Source organism: Miniopterus natalensis, chromosome 4 (genome assembly GCF_054644295.1).
Source record: "Miniopterus natalensis isolate mMinNat1 chromosome 4, mMinNat1.hap1, whole genome shotgun sequence".
Classification (NCBI taxonomy): domain Eukaryota; kingdom Metazoa; phylum Chordata; class Mammalia; order Chiroptera; family Miniopteridae; genus Miniopterus; species Miniopterus natalensis.
In genome coordinates, this window is record NC_142084.1 from 23,616,901 (window position 1) to 23,630,127 (window position 13,227).

The 13,227-nt window shown below is 42.3% G+C and overlaps 1 protein-coding gene and 1 long non-coding RNA gene across 4 annotated transcripts in view; one reads left to right on the plus strand and one right to left on the minus strand.

The window, feature by feature from the left end:
• Positions 1-4,966: 4,966 nt before the first annotated feature.
• LOC148093227 (uncharacterized) lies at positions 4,967-8,378 on the plus strand. The gene is made up of 2 exons (XR_015714391.1): positions 4,967-5,560; positions 7,260-8,378. It is a non-coding gene; the product is annotated as an uncharacterized LOC148093227 (long non-coding RNA).
• The window catches only part of CDC42SE2 (CDC42 small effector 2), a 60,723-nt gene continuing 53,676 nt past the window's right edge, over positions 6,181-13,227 (minus strand). For 2 of the 3 annotated variants that reach the window (XM_087816411.1, XM_087816410.1), the window contains exons 3-4: positions 12,653-12,754; positions 6,181-8,647 (exon numbers count right to left, since the gene is read on the minus strand). In XM_087816411.1, the coding sequence (XP_087672537.1) occupies positions 8,510-8,647; positions 12,653-12,754 (240 nt within the window). In that variant the 3' untranslated portion in view covers positions 6,181-8,509. Of the gene's footprint in view, positions 8,648-9,438; positions 9,554-12,652; positions 12,755-13,227 lie in introns of all 3 variants that reach the window. The other variant, XM_016197091.2, reaches the window with a different exon arrangement.

Genomic DNA, 13,227 nt, shown 5'->3' on the forward strand with positions numbered 1-13,227 from the left:
CAACATAGGAAATTGGGGAGGGAATAAAAACATTCATTGTATAGCAGTGTACAGCTGTACAATGTGATGATTTAATATATGTATCCATTGTGAAATGACCACAATTATGCTAATTAACATACTCATTACCTCACACAGTCACAATTTGTGTGGTGAGAACACTTAGTATCAACTCTCTTAGCAAATTTAAAGTATACAACATGGTATTATTAACTATAGTCACCATGGCATACAATACCACTCTAGAACTTATTCCACGTCACCCAGTCTTTCTACTTTCCACCAACATCTCCCCATTTTTCCCACCCCCCCCACCCCTGGCAGCCGCTGGATCCTACATATAATGACACCATGCAGTGTGTGTTTGTGCCTGGCTAATTTCACTGAGCAGAATGTCCTCCAGGTTCATCCATGTTGTCACAGTGGCAGCATTTCCTTGTTTTTAGGGCTGAATCATATCCTGTGTGCGCGCCACGTTTTCTTTACCCATTCAATCTGTTGACAGACACTTAGGCTGTTGCCAGTCTTGGCGATTGTGAATAATGCTGCAGTGAACGTGCAGATGCGCAGACATTTCTTCAGCCAACAGTCTGCAAGGAGCTGGAGCCCTCAGTTCTCAGTTCTACAAGGAACTGGATTCTGCCCACAACGTGCGTGAGCTGCTTCTGTAGTTAAGCCTCCGGAGACCAGCCCAGCAGACACCTGACTGCAGCCTTGTGAGACCCAGACTCTTACTGAAGTTGTGCTGTTTGAAGCTTGGGTTTGTGGGAATTCCCAGCAGTAGGTAACTATTTATTAGCTATATGACCTGTGGGGAAGTTGTGTATATTCCCTGTGCCTTAGTTCTCTCATCCCCAAGACAGGGTAACAGCAAGAACCCACCTCATATTTACCATTGCTGCAGGGACGGAGTGTGTGCGCGCACGTGGAATCCTTGGGCAAACGCCCAGCGCCTAGAAAGTGCGGAGTCATTGTAGCCTGTATTACCGCAGAGGTCATGTGCTTTTTCTTCCTTGTCACGCTCTCTCTTTTCCCTCTTGACGCCTATAGTTTCTACCTTAATTCTTCCATAGTCTCTCCTTTTCTAGAATTTCATTGTCTTGCCCCATATAGTCTTGGCTGACCAAAACCTTCTTTATCTAGTGGTCATTTATCTGACAACCTCAACTATTTGAAATATAATCAAGATGCTCCAAAAACTAAAATTGATTCCACATAGAAAATGCACTGAAGTTGTATTCCTGAGTTGTTGAGGAGACGCAGAACTTTGTTTCTAAGTTAAAGCACACAGGAAGTCAGAATTTTAAATGGTGAGTGGAAGACTAGGGGGAAGCATACTCATGGTAGTAACTGTGAGACAACCTGAGAGGGGAGGAACCTGAAAACTATAAAAGCAGGAAGTTTGAGGCAGAGCCAGGCCAGCACTTCTGGGATCTCTGAGGGCTTCACTGAGCAAGCATAATGTCTTCTACATGTTTGTTTATACTGAGAACGGACGTGCTAAGTGAAGTAAGTCGGTAACAGTAAGACAAATACTGATATCACTGTGAGGTATCTAGAGAAGTCTTAGAGAAAGGAGTAGTTGGAGGGGGCAGGAGGGGGCATGGGGCACTGTTTAATAGGTTAGTTTCAGTTGTGCAAGATGAAAAGTTTCTGGAGATGGGTTGCACAACAATGTAAATGTAACACTGATGAAATGTACACTTGAATGTGGTGGTTAAGATGGTAAATATTATGCTTGTGTGTTTTACCACAATTTTTCTAACGCCAAAAACCACTCCAAGAAAGATTAACAAATAATTTGTGGCGAGCTGCCACTGGAGAGGGAGGGGAAAGCCAATAGGCAGCAATGGAAGGTTTGGGCTGGTGAGTCCAGCAGCACACTTAGGGCAGTTGCACACACCTAATAAAAACCCAGACTCCAGATCTCCTGTGTGTCACCCATGAAGTCCCTGGGGCCCTGGAGATCAAAGTGCTAGTCAGCACTGAGACTGCACCGAGGGCAAGGCTGCTCAGGGTAACGACCGCGGGTTAACTCCAGCTTGTCAAGCGCTTCCTTCACTGTAACCCTGGGCCTTCATCATGCTAAGTTGCTAACAAGCTTTCTAAGTAGTTATTTTCTATCATCACCAAATCCTATTTGAGCTCATGGCAAAGTAATAATATGGATCAAAGAGCTCTTTCTATTCCAGGAGGCGCGTGCAAGGGACAGGCATCGGGTCGCGGGCTCAGGATGGCAGCACTTCCTGAATCCTGTGCGGACTCGCTGCTCCGAGCAGAGCCTGAACCTCGTCCTGGCTTCTGACTTCCCCGAAGGCAGCCAGCGCCGGTGGCTTCAACGTCAGGGTAGGTGCTGCTCGCGGTGCTTCCAGGCATTCTGGGTCCCGGCCCTGGTGAGGCCGGCAAGGCGAACCACTCTGCCGGCCATCGGAGGGTGGCTTTGTCTTTGATGCGTTCGCTTGGTTCCTGCAGCGCCTTGACTGGTTTCTAGAGTTCTCACAAAGCTTTTTGGTCCATGTACTGTTAATTGGCCGCTTCTGTGGGAAACAAGGGCCTGGAGCTTCCTAGTTACCCTGCTGATGTCACCTAATATTTTTTGTTTAAAGTGCTACTGTTTTATGTTACTATTATGAAATCCAAACAGGATAGACTGGCATCACATGAAAAATGTCTCTTACCCACTTCTCACACTCCATCCCTACTTCTAAGGATCACTACTCAGTTATTTGCATTTGAATTCTCTGAGGGTTACCTCCTTAACTTTAAATAATATAGGCATACTTTCATTTCTTGATCTACCAACTTTGAATTGTACAAATGATTTTATACCATGAAAGATGAAGCTTCCAATAGACTTGTCTTTCTTCGAAGCAGTTAGGGTTAAATTTTTACATTTCCATTTCCATCTGTTATTTTTATAACAGACAGTGCTTTATGAACTCCCAGTCTGTACGCAGAGATTAGCACTTACCTCCATTTCTTTTCTGCGGTCTCACATCTGGGTTTTGTCAGCTTTTCTAAAGTTTACATTGTCCTGTGACTATGACCTGTCCCATATCCCCACTGTTTGCCCAGGGCACTCAGCACTTTCTAATCTTTTCTCTACTCGTTTGGCTTCCTGTCTCTGCACCCACACCACTCCTAGGATGACAGCTCCTTGGAGGACAGAGGAACTTTGCTCGCTGCTGTAACCCCAGTACCTAAAAATTTGAATGCATGAATCTTCCAGGTATTAAACGACATCCCTTTAATTATGCTTTTTGTAACCACTTAAGTTCTCGTTTGCTCTAATTTGGGTAGACTGCTTTCTAGTTCTGCTTCAGGCCTAGAAATCCCGAGGTTTCTTTGAGTTACACGACCAGTGTACTTTTTCTTACAAAGCAGACTGAAGGAAGTGTTTCAGGCAGATTTGTGGAAAGTTTGATTCCTTGCTAGTCTGATCATCTTTTGCAGTCTCACGTCTTTGAGTCTGGCTGTAGGTACACCACCAGTTCAAAGTACTTTCAGAGTCTGAGGGGAGGGCTCCGTTACATTCTAGACCTCACCGCTGCTGCCAAGAAGTCTGGGGATCCTCAGGACGACTAATCAGAGACATAACGTGATTTCCCAGAGTTCGACTGAAGACTGTGGAAGTATAAATACTAAAAAACAATTTTTTGAAACTTCAAAACACAATGAAGACCTCATTACTTGTTTTCAGAGCATTTTCCTTGCTTGCCTTTTAAAAGAAACTTCCATGAGTTTTAGCAAATTCCTATTGGTCGCAGGTTGGACCACTGGAATCCTGCATTCCCTTTACCTTCTCATCTCTGACTCACCAATGTTGTTTTTCTAGAATGTTCGCTCATGTCAGTTTCCTTCAGGAATGTCAGGAGGGAGGACGGAAGAGGACTGCCTGCTCCTGGGCTGTGGTGGTCGCTGTTCCTGTTGGGCTGTGGGCCCAGGTGCTCTGGGGCCTTGGCTCTGTCACACACAAGCTGGATGTGGCTGCTCCTACAAGGGACGACCTCTCATTTCCTGAACTTTATGCTGTGGTCTGAATGTTTCTGTCCCCCCGAATTCATGTGGAAGTCCTAATTCCCAAAGGCGATGGTATCAGGAAGCCTTAGTCATGAGGGGTAACTCTTGTGAGACTAGTGCCCTTTAAAAGAGGCTCCAGAAGGACCCCTAGTCCCTTCTGCCTCCAGAAGATACGGTCTGTGTCCTTTCCTGACCATGCTTGGCCCTGATGTCGAACTTCAGCCTCCCCAAACCACAAGAAATAACCTTTTCTGTTTATAAGCTGCCCAGTCCGGGGTATTTTGTTCTAACAGCCCAGACTAAAACACTTTACAAGTAGCGAAACTTTAAAGCAGAACCTGTAGACATTTGTGAAAAGTGTTTATGGGACAAAATTGATTGATATTACAGACATACAAGGGTTGAATGTGTTTAGATGGGAGAAGTGAGGAACATTAAGAAAAGGGTGAAGCTCTGAAGATTTTACATTAGTATCTCACCTGCTACTCCTTTCAAGGAGCCAAAGTGAAACCCTGCGCCTAGGAAGCCTTTCCAGGCCAGGCAGGCTGTCGGGCATTCGCCTGCCCGAGCCTCCCGAACGCAGGACGTTAGTGAGCTGTGAAAGCTCCCGTGGGCTCGGGAGCGTGGACTACCGTGAGAGGATGGGGTTAGAATCAGACAGTATCTTGACTGGCGTCATCCTTCCTGCAAGACAAGGTCACCACTCTCGCAACTGCTGTGAGGTCCCAGGCCACACGTTTGCATCTTCTTACTCAGGAAGTAACTTTTTTTCTTCTTCTTCTAGGCGTCAAAGGCAGGCCAGATAGAAAACTGACGATGAGGCGGAGAGAATGCGGGTAAAGATCAAAAGGAGCCAGAGGTTGCATGTGCCTGGTAGGAAGCACTTAAAAAACAAAACTGCACTGTCTTGGAAACACCATTAAAACTAAAATTTATGGTGCCCAAATTTAGAAAGTCAGATTAGTAAGTCACTTAATGGTTTAAGTTCTCTTGCTGAACCTTTCTGGATAGAGACAATAAATTGAAGGTAAAATTTCAGTTGTTTTCTTTCCAGTCTGCTGAAAGCCTGTTTTAAGGAGAGGGTATAATTTCCTTCTTGTCTGTATCAATTTTGTAGGTTTTTTCATTTTCACAAATTTTAGCCAATTCCGGATGTCCCTAATACTGTTTTTATAGATTGGTCCTACCTTTTGCGCTTATCTGATGAGCCCTTCCTTCCACATTTTATGCATGTCCTTGGAAAACGTACCCAACGTTTTCCAGCACAGAGCTCCTGATACGCAAAAGTGAGTTTCTTCAGGGACTTCCTTTCCTGCTTAACTGGGAGGTCTTACTGCACCGTCAGTGTTCAGTCTTATAAGGAACGTCATCTTAACCCAGTTTCCTTTGAGTCTTTGGCCATAAAATGAGGACAAAGATTATCAAACTTTTTGAAACACTCTTTTCTCATCATTTTCTCATGTTCTTCTGGTTTAGAACACTGGGTGGCAGTTCTCATGATACAGTCCAACCTACCTGACCTGATCTCAGGATGTATTTGGTGAGTATACAGATCTTCTTTGTTCTAGATCCAGGTATTCTCAGCTGTGGCCACTATGACATGTGGGGCTGGACAGACGTTTATTGTGGGGTTGTCCTGTGCACCACAGGTACTGAGCAACCTCCCTGGTTTCTACCCCCACCAGGCGGCAGCACCCCTTCAAGTTGTAACGACCTAAAACATCTCCATACACTGACAGACATTCCCTGGGGACCTCAAACCTGCCCAAACTTGGTGATAATGTAACTGTTCCATAACTGTCTAAAATGGCAGCTGATAGCTACATAGAGCTATTAAGCATTTGAAATGTGGCTACTATGGCTAAGAAAGAAAATTCTTTAACTCCTACATACACTGTGAGAACAAAATGCTTCAGCATGGGAAGTTGAATAGGTATTTGAAAATCATTTGTGATGTTGCTGGGCAATGAAAATTTGGAGAAAAGGGGTATTTAACAAGTCCTGTTTCCAAACATTTAAGGTTCATTATGACTAGGCATTTGTTAAATTAAAAGGTGAAGTTTAAGAGAAAAGTGGTAAATTATTGCACGACAGTAGTCTTAACTGAGAATATAAGAATGGTAAATAATTCCTTGAAATAAAGGAAAATCCAAACCAGGATTGAAAGAAAACATTTATTGAATCAATACTTTCTTTTTAATATCTACAAGCCAACACTGAACTCACTTTATTCAAGAATGAACACAATGTACAAAACAAAGTATGCTTATATTATAAAAATATGTCAATTTTATCTTTTGGGTGCTGAGCAGAAGTCATTTTAAACAAAATCAAGGCAAACTTGCTCGCTATAATGAAACCGCTATAATTTAGTAACAAAGAGAAAGCTAATATACTCTCAGTATCTTTAAAGGCCCAGGGATAATGCTGCATCAGAAATGCTGATCCTGACACCAGAGTTAACACTTCCACTCTATGCTTGGTGCCTGGATCACGGGAAAGCACCTGTTTTACAGAATGCGGGTCACTGCTAATAGAATCCATGTCATTAGTTAAACCTTCACCCAGTTTCCCTTGCATAACAGTTATGAGGATGTATTTCAACAGTATTAACAGTCTGTCCTATTTAATTAGCTTCAATTTTAAAATGCAATCCATTGCTAAGGGGACCAAATGACCTCCCAAGATTTATAATCCCACCTATGAATGTGGGGAAGCTGCCTCCTCCGCACTCCCAAATACCTTCAAGCCTTCCTAAAGGATTTGTGTTCCAGGTTCCTAACTTAGAATTTGTGGTAATTCGTGATTTCACTGGCACCTTCCTTAGCCTGTGCCCTTATACACAGTGTGGGCACTACCTGTGGCGCTGCACAGCCTGCGGCTTTCCACGGAGACTCGCTCCATAGCACATGGAGTATTTTGGTCCTTGGAGAAGCAGAAAAGACAGCAATTGGAAACTCAAATCATGAGTCAGGGAAAGGGGCTGTGGCTCCCTGTACTACTGTTCCAGGACAAGTATAAAAAGTGTACTAATTTCTGAAGTCAAGGCAGAAGTGGACTAAATGGCACCAGTGCTGACGATTTCAGGAAAGCCAGTCCGTCTTAGTCTTAAGAGTTGGCACAGGGCAGTGTCCCTGCAGGCTCTGGTAGATTCCAGGATGCAATATCCACACACTGCATTAGTGACACCAGATGAATTATAGTTTAGAAGTTATTAAACAAATGCTTTTCCTTGACAGATTCTCTCTCTGCTGGAGACTGACACCTCCGAAGGCTCAAAACCAGAAGCACAAGGACTGAGTAATCTGGTGCCCCAAGTACTGCATAAGCGAAATTCCAGAGGAATGGGAAGAAACGCTTTCGTATTTTGCTTCCACAAACCTAATACTTATTCAGTTACCTTTTCGCAAGGACTGAGGACTACGGTGAAGGGGAAGGGGTTAAAAAAGCCAGACGGGAAGATGACCACTGTTTCAGTTGCCTAATTCCTCAGTGCTCTGAGCTTTCAATGAAGCCCCATTCACTGCATGAAATGTTAATCTGACCACATGTAGTTAGAACTGGACACAGGATTTACATTTTAACAAAGATGCAAACCACTCACTGGCTAAATGTTATACCCTTATGGGGAAGGAGAAGCATTTACAGATACAGCTGAAGTAGTTTGTGGAATAAACATATTTGGAACCAAAGCAAAGGTTTTCTCACCAATTCCATAAAGTCATCAGACAGGTGGTTTTCAGTGGCAATGATTCAGCCAGGTCAGCACGCTGCTCTGGCAACTTCCACTGCCCCAAATACGTGGAGTGTGGAAAGGCCACTGAGTCTTCAGTTAGTAGGAAAGGCCAGAAGTTCAACAAACTGCTACCAGACACCATAACATGAAACATAAAATCAAAGCAAGCGACGGATGACAGAACGAGTGCAGAGAAACGAGCCGCTGCTGCTCAGAGCTGGATGGAGGGTGTTAACAACACACGCAGATGCATGGCCGCCCTGCTTACACTCAGAGGTCCTTGCTCTCAATAAATACACTGAACATTTACAACAGAATGAAGGCCTTATGAATGCAAACTTGCCTTGTACTATAATTCTCACTAAATAGACCAAAAAGTTGTATTTCTAATAAGCTACAAGTTACCTTTTTGTGTGACACGGGTGTGACTTGGCACCACAACTAACCTTTCTCTAATAGCAGCAGCATCACCAGCCCACGGGCTCCACACAGCAGCCTCATAAAGCATGCAGATGTCTAGTCTGCTGACATTTCAAGTGAAGAAAAATGATCATTGTGCTTGTGGGTCTCATACCTTCCAAAATATACATAAATGGTGACATAATAGCAGGTCCTTGCTTACCAATAAAATCATAAGGCAGGTAGAAAGAGAAATGTTTAAAATAAAAAAATGCAAAATAGTGCTAGCATTCACAGAAAAGATCATGCTAAAGTCAGATCCATGTTGATACAAATTAAAATTTAAGCCACAATCTAAGAACTCTGTCCAGGAGTGAAAGGCATGCAGCCAGCTGAAGGAGATGCAGGGTTCGTCCGACAGTAGCTTCTTGGCAGAACAGTACGTCTCACTGGAGGGTCACAACAAGATGGACAAGACACCATCACACTTCTCTTTTGTTATTGAAAAGAAAAGAAAAGCAGTCACACAATAATTCAAGAATAATAGAGAAAACAAATTCACAATGACCTATAAAACCAAACGAAAAACCCAAATTATTTTTACACTTTTAGGGGTTCATCCTTTTTAAAAGTTGATAAAAGATTCATCAACAGCACAGTGTTAAATATAAAATTACTTCACTACATGTAGGATTGTGTGCATCAATATTCATTGTTTAAAGGACACGTGAGTTTTGTCCTGTCACCCAAATCTCAAAGCCTCCCAATCAGATGTTTTAATGCATTAAAAGAGCAACCTAAAACTAATATTCAAACTGCGGCAATGCCTATGACCATCACTTAACATTTAGCCAAGTAAAATAGTTCTGCCTTTTGTTCCCAATTTTTTTAAAAAAAACACCAAAATACAGTTGACCCTTGAACAACATGGGGGTTGGGGCACTGACACCCCCCTCCCCACACCACTGAAAATCTGTGTATAACTTTGACTTTCCCTCAAACTTAAATACTAATAGCCTACCGTTGACCAGAAGCCTTACCAGTAAGTCGATCGACACACATTTTGTATTACTGTATTCTTCAAGTTAGCTAGAGAAAATGTTAAGTCATAGGGAGGAAAAAATACATTTACAGTATTTGCTGGGGAAAAAACCCACGTACAAGTGGACCTGTGCAGTTCAAACCCGTGTTGTTCAAGGGTCAGCTATATATATCTCAACCCCAATACCTAATTAAGGCCGTCTACGTTGTCAGCTGGCCATGTCTGAGCCTGGGGTACTCACTGGAGAAGGGATGGGGCTATCCTGCCTTCGTGTCCACAAGCTGCATCTGCACACTAGCAGACATTCCACCCCCGTAGCCTCCTTTGGACTGCATTTGGTTCTGAATGGAGCTAACCTAAAACAGGACAAAAGTCAGGAAGTAAGGCCAACGCAACTAAGTGATTCTTGTCTCAACATTTTGGTTACTTTTTTCAGAAGGGTACTATTCTATAGAAAAAAAATCTATAATCGATTTTTAAAGACATAAAATTTTTCTGATTGTAAGGGTGCAGATATTGAGGCTAGTAATTAAAACATTTTTTTGCTACAACTCCTCTACAAAAAATAAAAATCATTTTCGTAATTCACAAGGCACTTGGTAACATTTCAAAAGAAGTAAAAAGAATATAAATCAGCCCTGGTCAGTGTGGCTTGGCTGAGCACATACCCAGTTTGCAGGTTCAATCCCCAGTTGGGGTGAGTACGCGAGGCAACCAATTGATGCTTCCCCCTCACATTGATGTTTCTCTCTCCCCCTCTAAAGTAAAAAAATTTTTAAAAGGATACAAATCAACTCAGCTTTCAGTTCTTCAACCTTAAATATCTTAGTTTACATACATCTCACATATATGATCACCTCAATTACTTAGAATTTTTCAGAAACAAAAATAAAATTGGACGACTAAATTGTAAGTCTATGTGGTAAAATTTACACACCTGATACAGTCTTAATATAATCTAATAAACTAAAAAGACACTGAGAATCCAAAGCCTTGGGCTCGAGTCCAGAATTACTTATTATTATTGTAACTCTGATAAACTAGTTACCCTCTCAGAATATCAGGCCTCTTACTGGTAAAATGGTTAATATGATCATCTCTGCTAACTGCATTACTGTGCTATTCCTGATAGATTGTGAGACATATAAATACTGGGATATTTTCTCTCTTTGCTGAAACAAAAGCACAAAGTTATTTGCAAGTTGTGCGGTGCTCTTAGTGTGTCATTAGTCCAATCTTACTACTGTCAGTCAGGAGCAGTTAGGATGGGAGACTCAAGCCAGTGTGCTAGAGGAGGGAGCCCTGAGGTGCTGGCCTAACCCTGAAGAGCCAGCACACCCGCTACAAGGTAGCTCATAGGTGTTCCAGGCTTACTTAAAAACAGTCTATCATTTTACATGATTCCATGGAGATTCTTTTTCCTCCAAAAGTGAATTCAATTTCAAACTAAAGGATGGGGACTGATTCTGTTTGGGTGACTCTGGACATAAAATATTTTAACACAATAGGGCGATACTATAAAAAGGGTCACAGAAACCTTTTCTAGCAAGAAGTTAGTATGAAAGACAGTCTCAGGAAGAAAAGGGGAAGAGAAACTACAAGTCACTTGACCAATGATCCAGTGTGGCCTCTTCACATGCATCAAGCCATGGTCCTAATTCCAGCTGCTCAGGTCTTAGGATGGACAAACTTAAGAGAAAATATTTCCTTGGATAAACAGCATGTCTATTTGTGGTTCTGTCTTAGTTGCACTATTATTGCACAGGAGAACAGAATTTTCTCACGGAATCTGGCTTCTACAAGTTAGAACTATCAATGATAGTTCAGGAAAGGGATTTCACAACACCCAGCCTACAGAACTTGGAGCTGGGGGGCCGCAGGGGGCTGCATATGGCTTTAGAAGCGGCAACACACTAATATAAGCAATGACTAAGAAAGGCTTATTAAGTTCTAAAGGGCTAAAATACTTCATAAAAATTCCACTTCTGTAAGCAGAAGGCTGCCCGAGACTGCAGGGTAGACCCTCCCTCAGCCCCGCTGACCCTGCACTCAGCTGAAGAGAGAGATGGGGATGCGCTGCACGGACAGCAAGTGACAGAGCTACACACCTATGACAGGCTCGTGGAGACAATGCCAGATGGGAATCTTAAAGGAAATTCTGAACTGTGCATAAACAAGATTTTAGAAGTTAATACCATGAACTAAACATTTCATTTGTCCTATACAGAGTTTTTAAAAACCTGAAGTGGGGAAGACATTTGTTGATAAGATAGATATTAAAATTCATCACATATAGTAAGTTTGAAACCATGCGTTCTACTTCTCTGTATTAGAATAACCATATTAACAAGTCGCAGGTTCCCATTTAGTCTTTCTCGGTAACACATGCTGATCTGAGAAGCAAAGCCCCTGCGTTACTTGGACAGCAGCCTGACTTCTTCCACAGCCACGAACGGCAGCTGAGTGAAACAGCACTTTTCCCACTGATTTAAAAACAAGCTGTTTCCTTTCACAGAAGATACAAATGTCATTCCTTTGCTTACCTAGTAACTGAACTGACAGGCCTGTTTGCTGTATCCAGGATACTCACCTACCTATTTTTAAAGTTTGTTCTCTTGTTAAGTCTTTTGTTAACGCTGTCCAGTGAGTGAATATATACAACTGATCATAATTTTGTGTTTATAAAAGCCTATGACTTTCCGGGTCTAAATGCTTTAGGGATCATTTAGACATCTGTTTACTGTAGATACCGGAAAGAGGCTCTCGACAATGGCTTGTTTCAGGGCAAGAGTGAGGCAGAGCCCTGATTCTTTAAAAATCCCTCAGTTGGTGGTGCATCTAGTATCTTGCACTGTTTTTCTCTTAGATAAAATTAAGGAGTAAGAGAGTTCAGATAAAGTCTATTCTGAAATTCGCTGAAATCTCTATAAAAGACAGCCAATAGATCTTTTTTACTTCTGATTCTTCCCAACTTACTGCCAAATCCTTTAAAGTATATATTCAGCCCTGGCAAGTCTGGCTCAGTGGTTGGCACGTCAGCCTGCGGAACAAAGGGTCTTGGGTTCAATTCCTAGTCCAGGGCACGTACCTCAGTTGCAAGTTTGATCTCTGGCGCCAGTTGGGGCTCGTGCAGGAAGCAACCAATTGATGTCTCTCTCCCCCTCCCTCCCTTCCACTCTAAAAATCAATGGAAAAAATATCCTTGGGTGAGGATTAAAAAAATAGTATGTATTCAGGAGAAAGGTAGCTATTAAGAGTTTAGTACTGAAACAGAAACAAGTAGGTAGCTTGACAAACTAGATGAGCGATTACTTTTTCACTGGTCACTTTATTCTCTATGTTGACATTATGTATGTATGTTTGATGTCTACAAAGGCATCTAGCGTAGTGTAACATTAAAAACATATACACCTGCGCCTCAAGGCCTCATCGGCATGTCCCACCAATATACTTACTGAATTCATTCCACTGAACAGGTCTCCTGATCCAACATGAGCTGTGTGTACAAAGTTTGTTGGCTCTCCAATCATACTTCGGTCAATCCGACGACGCCTTTTCTGAAATATGAGAACAATATGTTGAGAAAATGATCTAATTAACAAAATACTTATTCTGATGGATGTATATATTATGGACTTTGCTTAATAATATAATAAATTTGCCCAGGAGGCCTGGCTGGTGTGGCTCCATTGGTTGGAGCATCATCCCATACGCCTAAAGGTCACGGGTTCAATTCCTGGTCAGGGCACATGCCCAGGTTGCAGGTTCAATCCTTCGTGCATATGGGAGGAAGCCACTGATGTTTCTCACATGGATGTCTGTCTCTCTCTTCTTCCATGTCCCTTTCTCTCTCTAAAATCAAATTTTTTTTAAATGTCCTCTAGTGAGGATAAAAAAAAATTTGCCCAGGACACAAAACTACCTGAATCTTGGTCTCCTACAAGTTGTGATAAAATTTCCAAGAGAATATATGCACAAAAAATGATGGGTAAAGCAAAATAATTAGGTTGTTATTTAGAACTTAAAATAG